Source organism: Mirounga angustirostris, unplaced genomic scaffold (assembly GCF_029215605.1).
Source record: "Mirounga angustirostris isolate CCGP_5_RB_7025 unplaced genomic scaffold, mMirAng1.0.hap1 SCAF_2, whole genome shotgun sequence".
NCBI lineage: Eukaryota > Metazoa > Chordata > Mammalia > Carnivora > Phocidae > Mirounga > Mirounga angustirostris.
The window spans coordinates 19,801,793-19,820,799 of record NW_026991710.1 but is presented as its reverse complement, the minus strand read 5'-3'; the positions used below and the strand labels follow the sequence as shown (position 1 = coordinate 19,820,799).

At 36.9% G+C, this 19,007-nt stretch overlaps 1 protein-coding gene across 1 annotated transcript in view; it reads left to right on the top strand.

Annotated features, from left to right (window-relative positions):
• The window catches only part of DHX15 (DEAH-box helicase 15), a 57,898-nt gene that overhangs the window by 20,200 nt on the left and 18,691 nt on the right, over nucleotides 1–19,007 (top strand). The window contains exons 4-6 of the mRNA XM_045881388.3: nucleotides 7,916–8,075; nucleotides 10,309–10,527; nucleotides 15,658–15,825. Of these exons, the coding sequence (XP_045737344.1) occupies nucleotides 7,916–8,075; nucleotides 10,309–10,527; nucleotides 15,658–15,825 (547 nt within the window). The remainder of the gene's footprint in view (nucleotides 1–7,915; nucleotides 8,076–10,308; nucleotides 10,528–15,657; nucleotides 15,826–19,007) is intronic.

The window sequence follows — 19,007 nt, the reverse complement described above, 5'->3', positions numbered from 1 at the left end:
AACACCATTTTCTTGTATATGGGCCCTTTGTTTGGAGTTCACTTAGGCAGTTAAAATGTCTAGATCTTACAGTGGTATTTAAACTTCAGACACTTGGAAAATACATATGTGTTACTTTTCTGGAATTCAAGAGAATTGAATCTTGAATTCTGGAATTCCAGACCCCTTTCACTTTTTTATAGTTATGTCACACATCTGATACTGTGTCTGTGACTCATCTTTTTCGAGCTTTTCTGAAGCATATAACAGGAAACATCTGTACAACTCTCTTTTCTACACTAAGAGCTTACCATTTCATGTCAGATATAATTATGTTGATCCAACTGGTAGGGACAGAAATGTGGCTACCACAGTATGTTGTACAGAGGTAAGGTTATCCCAAGGATTTATTAGGTAAAGGTTAGTTAAGAGCGTAGCGTAGAATTCTATATAGAGTATTCAACAGGTGCCCAACAATTGGTATACTAGGTGCTCTAAATACATTCTTTTAATTTAAACAAAAGCCGCCATATTCTCATTTTACAAATGGCGTATTAGAGAAGTTGATCTTGTTTAAGATCAGATGCCAAGAAGAAGGCACAGACTTGAACCTAGGTTTGTCTTGCAATAGGGGTGTATCCTTAACCACTGTATGTGGTGTTACTCCTCATCTCCATGTAATTCTTTTATGTGTAAGTATTTGTAAAGTGTTGCTAGGTAATTTGGAAAGCAGTAAATCTAATTACTCAGATTAAACAGTGCCAATCATTTATAATAAACTTCGAAGCAGTTACCAAGAATTTCTTTGGGTCATGCTGAGTCAAGTTTTGGATTCTTTAGAAACACAGGTTTTTTGTTTTTTGTTTTTTTTTTTTAAAGATTTTATTTATTTATTTGACAGCTAGAGAAGGAACCCAAGCAGGTGGGAGTGGGAGAGGGAGAAGCAGGCTTCCCCACAGAGCAGGGAGCCCAATGTGGGGCTCGATCCCAGGACCCTGGGATCATGACCTGAGCCAAAGGCAGACGCTTGACGACTGGGCCACTTAGGCGCCCCATAGAAACACAGTTTTGATTTAGCTGCATGTGCAGTTATGCCAGAATAAAGCCTGTACTTTGAAAGGTAACCAGGTCCTAACAGTATTGCAAGAGCACTACCTATCTAGGATTTTCAGAATATATTAACTTAATTGTTATAGCAGGGCTGGTTCAAGATATGGCTGCTGATTTCACTTATATTGTTCTAGAACAGTAAATACAAAGTTGCCTTATTTTTTTAAATGACTATAGTTTGTTTTATTCTATTGATGGGCGCTCGGATTTGCAGTTTTTGCTATTAAAAACACTTGTTGGGGTCCCTGGATGGCTCACTCAGTTGAGTGTCTGCCTTCGGCTTGTGTAGTGTTCTTGGGGTACTGGGATGGAGCCCCACGGAGGGCTCCCTGCTCAGCGGGGAGTCTGCTTCTCACTTCCCCCCCCTTCTCCCCTTCCCCCTGCTTGTGCTTTCTCTCTAATAAATAAATAAAATAAAAAAATAAATACTTGCCCTTAGTAGCCTCCTAACAAAACCTTGTACACACATTTTTTCACACATGCACATGTATATATCTGAAATGAATTCCCTACAAATGAAATTGGTTGGGTTACAGGGTATGTTTGAATTTTATTACTGCCAGATTGCCTTCCGTAGAGATTTATCTACTCTGACCAGTAAGGAATGAGCAAATGAGTGTCTGTATCCTTGCCAACATTGTATTGTGGAACTTTTTTATTCTTTGTCAGTATTGTAAGTGAAAAATGGAATATTATTATGGTTTTAATTTGCATTTCTTTTGTATGAAATTGAGCATCTTTATATGTATTTATGAGCCATTTGTGTTTCTTTTTGGGTCTCAGACTATTGCTTTTCTCATCTTCCCATAAGTATTGCTACCTGCTTGACTGTCATTTGTAAGGTGCTATTTTAAAATGCATCCCAGTCACAGAGAAGGTAAATTTGAAAAAATGTACAGTATTATAGGATTGGTGAAACTTGGAGTTTGTCCATCTTTTTGTGGTCAGTTGGCCTTTTTTATATTGATTGTAGGAGCTTTTAACAGAATTAGCGTTCTAGATATCAGTTGCAATTTTCTTAACAAAATTGGCCTTCTGTATTTAAGTTCCAATTTTTGCTCACTTTGCCATTTTTCTTTGCTTTGTTTATCACACTTCATGCCATGTAGAAACCTGAATTTTATACCGGTGTTTTTAATTAATTGAATTAGTTGAAGAAGATGTATTCAGTGTATTGAACAATTATTTGAATCCATGTATTCTAGTATTTTGTTTTTGTTTTACACATCTTTGATCAATTTGGAACTTTTTTTAGGGTGATATAAGGTTTGAGGTAGGGATTTAGGAAGGTTTACACTCTATGTCTCTCTTAATACATTCCTACACCAGAGAAAATAAGACTCAGTTATTGGGGATTGTTTCCCCACATAGACATAATTTTTCATTACTTTTAACTTAGGCATTAGTTACTGACATTCATTAAAGTTATGAATAATCTGATAACAGTTTGTTAAAAATTTCTGGTATACATTTTGGGAAACATTTTCACCATTCTGTGCATCTTTTTTCTTTATGATTTTTTTCTTTGAACCAGACAACTTGAGAAATTTTTCAAAAAATTATAAATATATGTAAACACAAAACTAAACAATATCTTTGCAGTCTGTAATGTTTTATCATACTTTATTCACACTGGAATTGGTGAAATTGGCTAGGGATCAGGGTTGGCAGTTGGCTTGTAGTTGTACTATGCCATTTGCATGTGCGCACTGCAAAAAAATACTCAAGCTAAGTTCATACTACTCAGCACACTGAATTTTTTTTTGTTTATTTTATTAATTAAACAGTCATGGTTGAAAATATGAACTGTGTCTGACTTACTCTTCAGGGATCTTTTGCTGCTTTAGGCATGTATTTAACCTGCCTCTTGTTTAACTTGATTTAGACTGGTGCTTCTCATACTTCAGCAAGCATCAGAATCACATGAAAGCTTGTTTGAACAGATTGCTATGCCTCATCTTCACAATTTCTGATTAAGCAGGTCAGGGGTGAGACCCAAGTTTTGTATTTCTAACCAGTTCACAGGTAATACAGATGACTCTTTAAGCAAGTTTTTGTTTCAAAACAGAAGAACACTGGATAATAGGGTATGCAGTCAAATGCAGAGTTCGACTCTCCTATGCAGTTTTTGATTATTAGCCTGTTGCTGAAACTTCAAAATTGGGTGATCACAGTTTTATTATTGTGACACCCTGGTGCGTTAGTCTGGGTAAATATTCCATTAGTACTATGGAGGGTAGTAAAACTTAAAAGGAAAATGGCTATGGCTTTTATAGGATCATCAGTACCCTGGTTCTGCCTTTTTCTGTGCTTTGTGTTTGGTTACCTTTTTTTTTTTTTTTTAAAGCAGAGGGCTTCATGTATCTAGTAGTATAGCAAGTCATTGGGTGACTTTTCTTTTTTCTCAGGATTAATAAAGACCTTAATTTCACACACACACAAAATTCCATGCATAATTTAAAAGAGAAACGAAAACAAGGAAAAACCATAAAGGATACAGGGGAACAATTAATACACAGATAAAGTGCTGTTCCGTACAAAACAACAGAAAGAATCAGAATCAAGTCACTCTAAATATAAAGAAAGAAAATCACCTCAAATACTGTGCTAAAGTTGCCAGTAATTCTGGTAGTGGCTTAATTAGGCAAAGTGTAGGACCCTTCCTTCTGTTTTCCTCTTTATAGCATAAGTAAACAACAGTGACAACAGGCCGGAGGAGTCTAGATGGAAGGACAAACCCAGAGGGGGAGGGAAACCTGGGGAGGGATAGGTGTGTGGTCTTGCTCTCAGCCTCGCCTCTGTTCTTGACATAGGCAGGTCAGTTGATTGGTCTTTATTATTTTGACATTTGACCTATTGAACTTGGGTCTTAATCCAGAGCCTCATTCCCTCTATTTTTTGCCAGTGAACATGCCTATACTTCGAGCCTATTAATGTACTTTAAGAAAAGTCCAGTATTCCTAAAATCAAGTGCTTATGTTCATACTGGCACACTTTTTATTTAGAACTTCAAAACTTCAGACATACGGCACACATAGAAAGAAAAATTTACTGTGTATAAATACGATGATAACGGAAAAGACTACCTGAAATCTAGTATTGAAAGCATGCCATAAAGATTGTTGGTGACACACAGCAAAGAATTGTCCCAGAAATCTGAAGGCCCAACAAACTGTAGTTTTCCAATAAAACAAAAATGTTTGTTTTTCAGATGTTAAATAAGGTATACTAATAGAGACAAAATTAGAATTTTGAGGTGACTCATGAGAAAGATGTTGGATGGCAGAAATCTGTTCACTTTTGGTACACACTTAAAGAGAGCATTACTCAGTGTTACAGTAAGATAGGGAGGAGGAAAAAGACATACCTGTTTTGGGGGGACACTTATGTGACTTGCATCTGGTACTGGGTTGTTGAGTTTTTAAAAAATCTCTCTATATAGAAGATCCAGATGTACTTGGGGGGGTCTAGCTCTGTTTCCCTGATTTAAAAGGCTACCTGGGGCGCCTGGGTGGCTCAGTTGGTTAAGCCTCCAAATCCTGGTTTCGGCTCAGGTCAAGATCTCAGGGTTGTGAGATCAAGCCCCACTCTGGCTTCACGCTCAGTGTGGAGTCTGCTTGAGATTTTCTCTTCCTCTGCGCCTCTGGCTGTTGTTTGTGCGTGTGCACGCGTGTGCTCTCCTCTCTCTCTCAAATAAATAAATCTTAAAAAAATTAAAGGTCACCTAAGGTTTGGGGGTCAATTAAATCAGGGCAAAAAAAAGTTTGGCTGACTAAGAGCATGCCCTGCAGTCATTTCAGAGGACAAAGAAAAGAGCAGTAGTACTTACATTTGTTTTAATATTACCTCTTTTCAGTAGATCACAAATGAGCTTACAAACGATTTTTTCTGTATGTTTCCAACCCCCAACCCCACACCAGGTAACTTTTTGCTATTGTATTTATATGTACATTTTTCTTGGACTTTGAGGAGAGTGTGTTTGTATAGGAGGGGCCCAGGATTGGGGATCAGTACACTGATACTTAGTCTTAAGCTATTTAACTGGTTTTGAGACCCTGGGAAAGTTAACTACTGATAGTGAATTTTCTACACTGGAAAAGCAGCAATATTGATTATATTTTTAAGAGACCTTTCATCTTTAAAATATTTTAGAGTGTGTGCACACGCAAGTGGGTGGGGGACAGTGGAAGAGAGAGTCTCAAGCAGACTCCCTGCTGAGCGCAGAGCCCAACTCACCTTGGGGCTCCATCTCACAACCCTGAGATCATTACCTGAGCTGAAACCAAGAGTAGGACGCTTAACTGACTGAGCCACCCACGTGCCCCTACAGATGTAATTTTTCCCGAAGCTCTCTATTGCATACAACAAGCTTCCTACATTCCTGTGATGCAGGAGAGATCACTGGGTGATCAAATACTGAGACAACTGTTAGGAGTCTGTCTCTGGAGTCTGGAAGTCAGAGGGTTTAGTTGACCATTTAACTCAGTACATATATTATGCATACTTTCTAATAAAACAAGGCAAATAGTAGTTCCATTAACGTGCAATATCTCTGTTCTGCCATTTGCAACACTTCCCTTCAGAAAAATATAAAAGAATGAGTATTTGGGTTAGCTGTGCTTTTAAATGCCCTCTACACTGTTGTGGTTGTGTGAAGCTTGAGGAATGTAAGAGGAAAAAGATCAAAATAAAGAGGGTGGCTTTTTTTTTTTTTTTTAATGAGTTTCAAGAAGTTTTCAAGTTAAGCATGATACTTTTATCAGTTCTGTGACTTCACCTTTTTAGTACGTGAGATTGAGGTACATTTTTACAATCTGAGGGTCTTAAAACTTGTAGCGGTTTGGTGGTGGGTATTACCTGGGAATGCTTGAACTTGATCTAGCTGTCCATATTTCACTTCAGATAAGTAATGTGCTATTGTTGGAACTATGTGAACTGGGTTTCTTCGCTAATTAAAATGTCTTCAAAAAGATTACACTGGGATTCCATGTTGAAATGAGTAAGCTTGGATACTGAGCAGCATGGTGTACATTTGATGGTATTTAAGCAAATATTTATTGTTTGGAGAGTGACCAGTTCATTTTTTCCCCCCTATGAAAGAACAGACAAGAGCTTTGTGGAATCTGAGGCAAGTTATTCACAAGCAGATGAAACTGTATTATGTTTTGCTACTGAGATAATATGCAAAAGGATTGCCTATCTCATGTCAGTAAGCTGAAGTCAGGAGAAATTACTAAATGTCCTCAAATAGATCAGAGATACTTCAAAGCACCTAGAGGCTATAGTGTAGCTGATTCATGTGCTGTGCTACACTGTCGTTAAGCCATTGAGTCATAGTTTAATTGGCACTTTTTTCTTTCATGGTCTTAATATAAAATAATCTTCAGGTAATTCTGGGCCAACTGCAGAAATGTAGTTTATTTTAAAAAATATGGCCAAAGAAGAAAGAAGCCTAAAATATATAGAGTAAGGATGGGTTTGTTTGCCAAAAGTCTTACTAAATTTAGAAGTTCAAGTGAAATAAGGAGAACGATTCACTTCTGTACATTGTCAATTTGGTGAACTTCACTGGGCCAACAATCGCATTAGCTAAAAATACCAAGCTGGTCCATGAAAGATTAGGTTAGACTCATGTTTGAAAAATAAAACCCCAAAATAATGAAGTTAGAAATGATGACTTCACATTTTTATACTGCTTTTAAATTTGTAAATAAAACCATGAATTGAATGAACTGTGACTTTAGCCTCTGCAGGTTGACTTTGTTTTGTTCCTGTGCCAAACTCTGGGGATAGTTGTTTTGTGTTAGTGACAGTAGCAGCCAGAATAGCATGGCTAGGAGATGGCTGGCCCGTAACACCGTTTGCAAACCACCCTGCATCTGAGTGCTGGATTAGCTGTTTCATCTTGAGCCATCTCTAAACCTGGTTTCCCTCTCTGCTTCGTTGATTTAGTGGGTGTCCTTTGCCTTTTCTCTTTCATATATATTTATCAACATTTCTAGTGCTAATGCTGCTCCTTATTCCATGAATGTATTCCTTTTTGTGCTTCTTTGCCATCATGTCATTGAATTGGATGGGACTGGGGCAAACAGAGATGGTAGACTTTTGTGCTCTCTCAGCCCTTTTGAACCAAGGAAGGCTATTGTTAGCTTAAGTGGAGAATTACTAAAGCTTTAAAGAAATGTACTTTTGCATGTGGTAACATTTTAGTGATGTGTGGTTATAAAACAAAGTGGCTTCTTAGTTTTGTTTTGCAGGTCGAACATTTACGTTTTAAATTTTGTTTTTAAGAAACTCATTTAGGGGCGCCTCGGTGGCTCAGTCGTTAAGCGTCTGCCTTCGGCTCAGGTCATGATCCCAGGGTCCTGGGATCGAGCCCCGCATCGGGCTCCCTGCTCCGCGGGAAGCCTGCTTCTCCCTCTCCCACTCCCCCTGCTTGTGTTCCCTCTCTCACTGTATCTCTCTCTGTCAAATAAATAAATAAAATCTTAAAAAAAAAAAAAAAAAGAAACTCATTTAAGTGATGCATTTTGCTTTGGCATTTGTATGAAACCATGTGATCATTATATTCCATAAGCAGATTTAATCTTGTTTTCTTAATGCATTTCAGTATTATTACAGTCTCAGTTGACAAGATTTGATAGTGTATAACTTGTTTGATACTCTTAGAAGTTTTTCTTCATGTTTAATTTTGCGATTATGAAACAGTAGTACATTTGTTTTTGGGAAAATTTAATTTTGATTTTCCTGATGTCTTTGCATGTCATGAAGTTTAGTTTTAAAATGTTCTAAATGAACCTTAACCAACTGTGTTTTGTGAATATAGGTATATGACTGATGGGATGTTACTTCGTGAAGCTATGAATGATCCCCTCCTTGAGCGTTATGGTGTAATAATTCTTGATGAGGCTCATGAAAGGACTTTGGCTACAGATATCCTCATGGGTGTTCTGAAGGAAGTTGTAAGACAGAGATCAGACTTAAAGGTGAAGTAATTTTTTTACTCATTTGTTTCATTAAAAAAGGTATATATAAAAAACGGAATACATGCCAATCATTCTAATCAACTATAAAATACCAAGTGTAAAATAAGGAACCAGTAAGTACCTACATTGTTGTTATTCTTCGTTTCTAATGTACATAGCTATGTCTTCATATGTGTTCTTGGTATGATTCCACTTTTTAGTAATGTATTTTTAAGCCAGATCTTTTCCATTTCTAACCCACCTGTGTTTTCTTGTGATCTAATAACATGGTGGTTTTATAACCCTGCTGCTCACCTTACCCTTCATTAAATACAGAAACCTCAAATCTTTGTCCTGTCCCAACATAAACACACCCATTATAACTCAGTCATGTTGGGTAGTAGGAACAGCTATACCCAGAACAAGCAAGCCACTCCTCAGAAATGTGCTCACTTAACCTAGTTTGCTTGGTTTTTTTCCTGTCTTGTTATACTGCTACTGCCCTGGTCAGTGTTAACTGTTGATAAGGGCCTAAAACGGACTGAATTTTCTGACTTTTTTGCCTCCCAGAGTTTATGAAGTGCCTCTTTGCTGTGTGTGTGCACCGTTTACTGGAGCTTAGACTCATTATTCGGTTGTTAGTATATGTGTTATAGGGATTGTACACTGGGCAGAAAGATTCTGGGTCTTAAAAAATTATCTTAGTATGTTTTTGCTTGTAAATTAAATTTATGCTTTTAAAGAACGTATTTAAAGAATGAGTACTGTTGGGGCGCCTGGGTGGCTCAGTCGTTAAGCGTCTGCCTTCGGCTCAGGTCATGACCCCAGGGTCCTGTGATCGAGCCCCGCATCGGGCTCCCTGCTCCGCGGGAAGCCTGCTTCTCCCTCTCCCACTCCCCCTGCTTGTGTTCCCTCTCTCACTGTGTCTCTCTCTGTCAAATAAATAAAATCTTAAAAAAAAAAAAAAAAAAAAAAGAATGAGTACTGTCATTATTGATGACCTTATGAACGATTGAAGTTTTTGTTTGATTTTAATTGTAGTTGACAGGTTACGTTAGTTTCTGATGTACAACATAGTGATTGGTAATGACAGCTCTATATGTTATGCTGTGTCACCTTGAGCATAGCTACCATCTGTGACTGTACAACGCTATTACAGTACCATTGACTATATTTCCTGTGCTGTACCTTTCATTCCCGTGACTTACTCATTCCGTAGCTGGAAGTTTGAAACTCCTACTCTACTTTATTCATTTTGCCCATCCCTCCACCCCCCTCTTCTGGCAACCACCAGTTTGTTCTTTGTATTTATGGGCCTCTTTCTGCTTTGTGTTCTTTAGAGTTCACACTTAGTGAGTGTGAAATCAGGTGTGGGCTATTAAAGCTTTTAGGAAAGAAAGTCGAAGTAGAAATTACTCTGTAGTAGAATGTTTTATGGGGTGCCTTCTTTTTAAGTAAATTTTTAATGGGTGCTGTAATGTGTGATTACATGGAGGGAGGGTGACTGCACTGTCCTATAGCCCTGCCCCTGTGGCTGTGGCTTTTTACAACAATGTAGAAAATCCCTGTGTAGGAATTTTTCTAAAGAAGTCATGCTTATTAAAAATGCTTTGGAAGAAGGGAGAAAATTTATATCTGTGCCAGTGATTTTTTTTTTTTTTTTTTGGTCTTTTTCACATTTCCTGTTTTTTCCTGTCATGGTCTGTTTTAATAAACATGGTAGTAATCATACTATTTATTAATAATGTTTCGTATCAATCCCCTTTACATACTGTGTAAACTTTATGTAACATAAATATGTTAGCATTTTATGAACTTTGGGTTTTAAGATATTGTTTCGTGAAGATATATTGTAGTTTATTTATTGGGTATTGGGTTTATTTCTGATTTTTTTAAGATGTCAGTAACTCTCTTACTCTATAGCTCAGCATTTCTGTATTTGATATAGTTTTTAAAGATTTATTTATTAGAGAAAGGAGTATGAGCGGGAGGGGGGAGGGGGGGCAGCGGTTGTGATCTCAGAATCCTGAGACCATGACCTGAGCTGAAATCAAGAGTCAGACGCTTAGCTGACTGAGCCACCCAGGTGCCCCTGCATTTGATTTTTTAAATCAGTTTATTTGTATGAAGATTTTTGTAGCTTTTTTAAATAAGTGATATATATAGAACAATAAACATTACTTGTTTTTTTTCTTTAAGACCATGTAAGAACCCTTGAAGACAGCTTCAGATAATTTACTGTTTCTTTTTCCAGGTTATAGTTATGAGCGCTACTCTAGATGCAGGGAAATTCCAGATTTACTTTGATAACTGTCCTCTCTTAACTATTCCGGGGCGTACACATCCTGTTGAGATCTTCTATACTCCTGAGCCCGAGAGAGATTATCTTGAAGCAGCCATCCGGACAGTGATCCAGATTCATATGTGTGAAGAGGAAGAGGGAGATCTTCTACTTTTCTTAACTGGTCAAGAGGTATAGTCATCATTTTCTTCATTACTTAGCCTTTAGCATATTAAATTATACAACCGCTTTTTGAACCTAAGAACTTGGCGTATATTAACCCTGTGTTTCTTATCCCAAGTTTTAAAGATTTTCTTCAACTTGATTGTATTTAAGTATGAAATATATAACCCCTTTGTCTCTGTACTCTATGAATGCCCTTTTATACTGTTGGTGTTTGTTAATTATCGTAAGAATGTTAAATGCTTTTAGAATTTCAGGATTTAGCAATTGCAGTCTCAGCTTTCGAGAGACCTGGGTGGTAGGAAGTGGTGTGGTAATTTGCAGTTTTGCTGAAGCAAGAATTTGAACCACACGGCTGCTGTGAAGATCAGATTGTCCTGGTCAGTTAGCTTGTGAGTGAACTTGAGTCACTTGGGTGTCCATTCAACATCAAAACAAATGTTTGTGTTTTGGTTTTGTTTTCCATGTGTTCACTGAGGATTAGAAGGAATCACTGAAATTTCTTAGTTAGAATTTAACTCATTTTAAGATACACGTTTTATTCTCAGGTGCTATATTTTTAAACCTTGTTTCCCACAGTAGGTTTATAGGTGTGCTATGAAATTCTCAAGCTAAAGTTCAGGAAAAAGCTGTCTGGATAAAACAGTTTTAGAGAGCCTTTTACTGGAGGTTTTCTTACAAGCTTGTCCTTTGTTTCAGTAGATTTTATGAATTTTCTAGAATGTGCTTCTCAAACTAACATACACGCAGATCACTTAGAAAATTTGCGGATTCTGATTCATTTGATCTGGTGGAGCCTGAGATTCTGTATTCCTAACAAGCTTCTAAGTAATGCTGAAGTGCTCCAGGTTTGAGTGGTGAGGTTCTAGAGTAGCGCTGTCCCATTAGACCTTCCTTTCTTTCTTTTTTTTTTTTTAAGATTTTATTTATTTTTTGACAGAGAGAGGGAACACAAGCAGGGGGTAGTGGGAGAGGGAGAAGCAGGCTCCCCACTGAGCAGGGAGCCCGATGCGGGGCTTGATCCCAGGACCCTGGGATCATGACCTGAGTCGAAGGCAGACACTCAACGACTGAGCCACCCAGGCACCCTGCATTAGACCTTTCTTCAGTGCTGGACAAGTTCTGTGTCTGTGCTGTTCAGTATGGTAGTCACCAGGAATGTTAAGGCTTTTGAGTATTTGAAGTGTGGCTGTGAGAGGAGGGATTAAATTTTAATTTTACAGCATTTTAATTAATTTAAATTTAAATAGCTACATGTGCCAACCCTCCTGTTTGTTTTTGTATGGCCCACGAGTTAAGAATTGTTTTTACATTTTTAAACAGTTTTAAGTAAGAACAAAGAATGTGCAGCAGAGATGATCCATGGATGCAAAGCCTAAATTGTTTTGGCCCTTTACAGTAAAAGGTCTGACCCCGCCCCAGAACATTTTTTCTCAAGTGTGGCCAGTGGACTGAGGAGGGGAGAGTTTGTTAAAGCAAGTTCTTGGCCCTGTTCCAGACTTGCTGAAATAGGTGAAGTCTGAGGTGCGATATAGGAATCTGCATCTTCAATGAAGTCTACGGGCCATTTTTGTATTTCCCTAGGTTTAAAGGTCACTATGCCAGAGAATGTTTAAACCAGTATAATTCCTATAGTACATTAATGACACAACTATAAACACTGTCGTGGGGGAGGGAATTGCCCTTGTTCTCCCAGATAGCAAAATCAGAAGTCTTCTGTGTGACTGCCTGCCTCCATTGGAATGTGAATTATTTTATTTGTATTCAGTTTCTACAGGAATGCTTGATAACACATAATATTCTGGCAAATGCTATTGTTTTAATAAGAGCTATAAATATTGAATAATTTTTTTATCCTTGCATTTCTTCAGTATTTATGTGATCTATGATTTGTACCCCCATTGGCCATCGTTCTTTACTGTAGAACAGGGTTTTTCAACCTCAGCACTATCTACATGGTAGGCTGATCAGTTTTTTTGCTGCGGGGTAACCTGTGCATTGTGGCGTCTTTGGTCTTTACCCATTAGATGCGTAACATTCTCTCCCCCCGTGGTAACAACGAAAAATGTCTGCAGCCATTGCCACGTGTCCCCTGGGTTGGAAAATCATTCCCAATACAGCATCACACTTGCTCTTTTGGGAAATAAAATGTGTTGCAAATTCAGTTTTACAGATAGACCTATGTTGGTACTAGTCTTCCCTTTTATGCATTTTGAATGGAAGAGTTTTTAAATATTTTGTAAGCAAGAGTACCAGATGCTTTTTTGATGGCATATAAACGATATTTATGCACTAATGCAGTCTTTAAGCAGTTGAGGTATTTATTTTGTCCTTTTGTGCCTTGTCTCTAGTTTCTTGCTTCATCTTGAGTGCTGCATAGTGTATTTTTGTAAATGACTTAAAAATAGCCATTATGTTCAGGTAACTAATGATATTAGAATTTTATCAGAAACATCAGATGGTCTCATGGTGAGGACCTGAAAGGCTTTTCTATGATTTAACTTCTTGTATTTGATATTTTGGCGGCTATCCCATAGTTGGGGAAAGGAAGGGAACAGGCCCCATGGTTTTCAGATGTGTGGTAGAGTATATGTTTTCCGATAAAGTTATTAACTGTAATTGTGAACTAGGTTTGCATGTGTCCTCGTACATTTTTAAATCACCTTTAGATGACTAGTCTTGAATTTGAAGATCTTTAGGGTTAAAGGAGCAGAGTACCTAATTAATGTATTTTGTTTCACTGATTGTGTTTAGTAGAGCTGACTTAATATAATATAAAATATTACTGTTTTTCATGTCTGTGAACCTGTGTTACTTTTACATGGTCAATTAAATGGTAGATCTCAGAATTCAGTATTCTTGTTTTCTTAAATTTGAATAGCACCTGTAAAATTTAGTTTTCTCATGAAATTTTAAAATGATTTTTAAGAGCATTTTACCATTTTGACTACTTAAACAATAATGCATCTGTAGTAATCTGAATGAATTTGGGAGTAGGAAATCAATCTTAATTGGTTAAAGGTTGGAAAAGATTTGAATTCTAGAATATTTTTTATGTTATAATATGTTAATGCATAGAATCTGGACTTGTGATTAAAATTAAGTGTTGCTTAGTAGAAGTCCTTAGGGGAGCTACAGTTCTGAGTTAGATTAAGAATGATTATAATTGCAGTATCAATTGTTTGTCAGGGGTTAGTTACATGAAGATGTTAAAACCATTCTTTAAGCAGCACATTCTTTTATCTTTAATTTTGCTGAGTAAAATGTCTTTTCCATATGCAGTGAGTTCAGCCTCCTCAAATTAGTAGTCCAAATTTATTTACTCACATATATTAATACTTTTGGAGCTGAAAGTCTTAAAAACTCCTGCACTTCTGTCTCAGTAGTCAATATTGCTCATAACTAAGCAACCCTAAGCAGATGGTTACTTTGTGCTGCTGAATGTCAATGAGCTTTGTGCTCCTCTGAACTTAACATTGTTGACTATGGAAATTTGGTAAACTTTGGGGAAAAATCTGTTCCAGTTTTAAAACTAAATATTTAGAACCTTGCTTGTGTAAAAAAACAAGTGGTGTGGGATTCCCCCCGCCCCATCTTCAGAGATGTTTTTATACCATGCAGTAGTGATTTTGTTTTAGCTGTGTACTTATTTGGCAGATTGGAAAGTCTAGTCCCACGTATAAAGTTGGAATTATCTTGCTAAAATTCTGGAACCTGCAATGTACCATTTGGGGCACTTTGTTTTCTAGTATATGAAATCTGGGTGTTTGGTGACTTTGGACCTTTTGTTTTCTGGTCAAATATATGGTTAAGTCAGCTAAATTAAAAAATATTCTGAATATTGGCATCAGTTTTCCTGTGTTTATCTTTTTATTTTAGAAAAATCTAATTTGGAGTTTATATTCAAATCTTTTTGATTTGGAAGAGATCTAATTTTGTATTTGCATACCAGCAGGGGGCATTCTAATCTAGATACAGCATTTAAATGTTTTTTTTTCTAAAAATACTTTTTTGTTGTATTTTTTCTATCAATAGCATTCTTTCATTTTCTTTTAGAAACTTCAGATCTCAAAGGGAACTGTGAACATCGAATCCTTAATAGTAATTTTCTGCATGATAATTTTCAAGACCCTTAATCCGTTTTTTAGGAGAACTACTATGTTTGAAGGAGAGGGTGAAAAAAGTTTTTGTTCTTAAGTATCCAAAGACTTTGTATTTTTTAACATGGAAACAGAATTGCCTTTGATTTAAAATTATTTCAAGGAAAATAATTTTAGTTTAATATAATAAAAATACAGACTACATTTACCTGATAGATTTTTTCCATTTTTTTCTTTAATCATTCTGATTTTTGTGTAAGAGATAATTTGTTGATAAGGAGAGCTTCTGATTGGGTCGTGCCTTGGACAGGCTGCCAAATCATTTAACATACTTCTGAATTTAACTGAATTAATGCTTCAGTAAAATTTAAATTTGTTGCTCTCCCCCCTTCCCCCCCTTTTTAAGTCCCTTTGCCACTCATAGAGCCTCCACCCACCTCTCTTTCTCGGTCTCCCATACTCTGAATATTTATTGTGAGTCCTCTCTTTAAAACCTAGAGATGAATGCAAATGTGTTGGAATTATTTTCTGTGGTCAGGAAAGTTTTGAAGATGCTGTAAGTTATTTGGGTTAGCCTACTTCTTAAATATCTATGTTGATACTGTAAAGGTGTTTGTTCTCATTAGGCACAATGAAGCAAATCTTCCATATAATTACATTAGTGATACGTGACATTAAAGCCTAATTGGCTTATTTAAAATATCTAGCACATCAGTTTCTTTTAGATTGTGAACATTTAAAAGGTTATGAGTGCAGTTAAATATTCCTGGGTGCGAAATTTTAATTTTAGTACAATTTGTTGAGAATTAATTAGGACGTCTGACTAGAAGAAAAAGTGTGGAATGCCAATAGATAGTTGACTTGGAGTACAGAAATCAAAATTTTTCTTCTATAGTTTTGGAAATCCCAATGAAGTTTACTAACTTAGTTTTGATTTACCAAATTCAAAGTAAGCTTCATAGGACTAGGATTATGATAAATACTTAAATGTTCCAGTGTGCGTTTGTTTTGTTTTTACATTCAGCCTTTTATTTTGTAGGAAATTGACGAAGCCTGTAAGAGAATAAAGCGTGAGGTTGATGATTTGGGCCCCGAAGTTGGTGACATTAAAATCATTCCATTATACTCTACACTTCCTCCTCAGCAGCAACAACGCATTTTTGAGCCTCCGCCTCCAAAAAAGCAGAATGGAGCAATTGGAAGAAAGGTTAGCATAGAAATATTCTCTATAAACGTTTCATTAACACAGAACTGTCTGAGAGATATGAAACTATATTGAATTATTAATGACTAAGTTATGGGTGGTGGTGATCTGAGTTGCACACTACAAAATGATCTGTATTTCAAAAGTAAATAGAAAAAAGTGTATTTTGGTGGAATTTTGCTTATCTTTTGACCTTAGAGTAAGAGCATGTACTGTTTTCCATCCCCACAGGAAGCACCTCCTTAGTAAATGGGTGGTTGGTTAGGGTGAGTCAAGAAAAGCAGGAAATGATCAAGTGTCTTTCTCTCCTTTAAGTCACTTGGCAAAAGCTAAGCACTTTTTTCTTCAGTGCCTTGGCTTCTGCCTGCAGTTTTCTTAAAGACCTAACCAAATGTCATGTCTATAGGTATGAAATATTGACTGCACAGATCCCTGCAATAGCACTCATCATGCTGCATTGCATAAATATGTGGGTTTCTTTAGGGCAGGAATGCAGATTCTCTTAGTGTGGATGTCTGCCTGGCATAGGAAAGGGCAAGGGTTTTCTAAACCTGTTTCTGAGCTCTTTGTTGGGATGGGAAGGGGATCTGAGTTGAAGTTCGAAACAAAACAGCTATTTTTTTATTTGAGAGCTGGGGGTTCTAGTAGGTTCTTTGATATTAAAATTATATTGTTTGAAAAGGTTTGAAAAACATTAGTATAGTGGAGTTAATCATTTATTAGGTTAAATAGTAGCTGAATATGAATTTTGGCAAGATTCTTAATCTCTGATTTTAAAGTTTTCATTTTTTTAAAGTGGGTATCATTTACTTCATCACTTTTGGGAGATTATCATCAAGGATTAAGCTTTGTATATACAGGGTCCTAATATATCTAGAATAAACTAGTCCCTCATGGTGACTGCTATGAGTTCCTTGAGTATATTCATGTAGAAAAAACTCTTACTTGAAATATTACTTAGGTATGATTTACTTGTCAGATTTGGAATTTATTGCTTTCTTATTTCTATATTCAGATCTAACAGATTCTCACCTTTTTTCTGCTTTTTATTTCAGTCTTTTTGCTAATGTTTATCATGATTATTGAAAAATTACACATTATAAAGATACTTAAATATATCAGGGCTAATTATTTCTTTACATGGCTGTGTAAAAGTTAAGTGAACCAAATACATTTTTCGAACTGAAGGAACTTACCAAAAGGATCTATACAACACCAGCCTAGTGGAATGTAAACTAACAAGAGATTGATAGGAAAAAAAAAAAAAACAGCTTCTGAGTTTCTCATTGATGAGTAGTGAATATGACTTTTAAAAAAACAGTCTGATCATAGCTTCATTATGTTGAACTTACCAATTCTTTTTGTCATAGTGCTTATCTGTAGAATATGTTAAAACATTTTTCCCTGTTACTTTATGTGCATTCTCAACTTTGGGGAAAACTTACATTTTAAGTGATAAGCTTTAGTAGATAATTTTGAAGTTGATATGTTGACTGAAAAGTACTTATTCTCTGTAGAGTTCTTAGCTTAATTCTGTATCAGTCGATGTATGTAAATAAAGTAGTTGTTTTCTTAAACATTTCTATAATAAAGAGTAGACTGCAGGCAGATAATTTTTCTTAAAATCATGTACACTTTGTATATCTGCATTTGTTTTAATTTTAAGATTATTTTTATTTATTTATTTTTTTTAACCACTGAGTAAAATTGGTATTAAGCAAGATTTGCCATATTTGTGTGTCTTTTCATATAGTTCTTTACATTCCATTTTTAGGTTACCTTGAGAAGTATGGGCCTGAACTTACTGAAATTATTTCACATCTGAGTTCTTTGCTCTGTTAATTATTAGTTTATTGGAAATTTAGGTTCAGTCTGGTGCCAGTCCAGTACATAATTTTGTAGGATCTACAACTTAAGCCCATGAAGTAGAATTTAACTGTATTGCTTTTTGTGTTCTTGTAAATCCTAAGGATATTGAGGAGAATTTTGTCTCACTGAAAAGAGTAACTCAGCAGTAGTTGGATATATGTGTGGTGATGGCCACGGATGATGAGGGGACCACTGGAGTCCCCAGGGCATGGGCTCACGTTGGGATCCCATCCTGGGCTTTCAGGTCAGAGTCAGATCAAGGGCCACAGGGCTACTTCATCCACTGACGGTTTTCATTCAGCTAACTACAGGACCTCTTGCTGGGAAATCATGTTCTCTTTAGGCATGAGTCAGCTTCATCTTAGAGGCTGAGAACATTGTCACACATACAGATGCACGCGCTCGTGCACACACACACCCATCCACCACCACCATCCCCCACACACCTGTGATCCCAGCAGAGGGAGGGAGGACTTCTTGGCAGTTGGTGAGACAATCTCATTATGGGGGGTGAGGTGGGGGAAGCTTTGAAGCCTGGCATGTTTAAGGAAAAATGAACATTTTTATAGAAGCCTAGTTCACAGGAGGATTCACTCATCCGATCATGGTTTTGGTGCTGGACAGGCAAGCTGCCTGGAAGAAGGTATTAGGAGTGTTGGCTGAGAACCAGAGAGAGCAGAAACACATTCTGGCCAGGCGCTGACTGGCGCTTGAGAGGAGCGGGTGACTGGCAGAGCCACGGCTCTGGCTGGGTTAGACAGAGCCGTCTGAAGGATTGGTGGGATTGTGGGGAGGGAGGAAGGGTTAATTCCTCATTAAGATGCACAATTCCTGGGGCACCTGGGTGGCTCAGTTGGTTAAGCGACTGCCTTCGGCTCAGGTCATGATCCTGGAGTCCCTGAATCAAGTCCCGCATCGGGCTCCCTGCTCGGCAGGGAGTCTGCTTTGCCCTCTGATCCTATCCCCTCTCATGTGTTCTCTCTCAAATAAATAAATAAAATCTTAAAAAAAAAAAAAAAGATGCACAATTCCTCATTAAAATGCACACAGGTTATGTGAGGGAAAGTGGCTGCATACAGGAACAGGAACAACTGGCAGTTGGTTGCTATTTTCCTATTGTCTTCAAAAAAAAAAAAAAAGCCACAACTTTGATAATATCCCGTTTATATTATAAAATAAAGAACTGGGGCCAAGGCTTGCTTCTTCTGTTCTGAATTCGTTATTCTGCCAGTTAGTAGAATGGAACTTTATTCACGAGTGTTAAACTGTCACTGGTTGATACTCACAATTGATTTAAAAGTACAAAAGAATGTTTA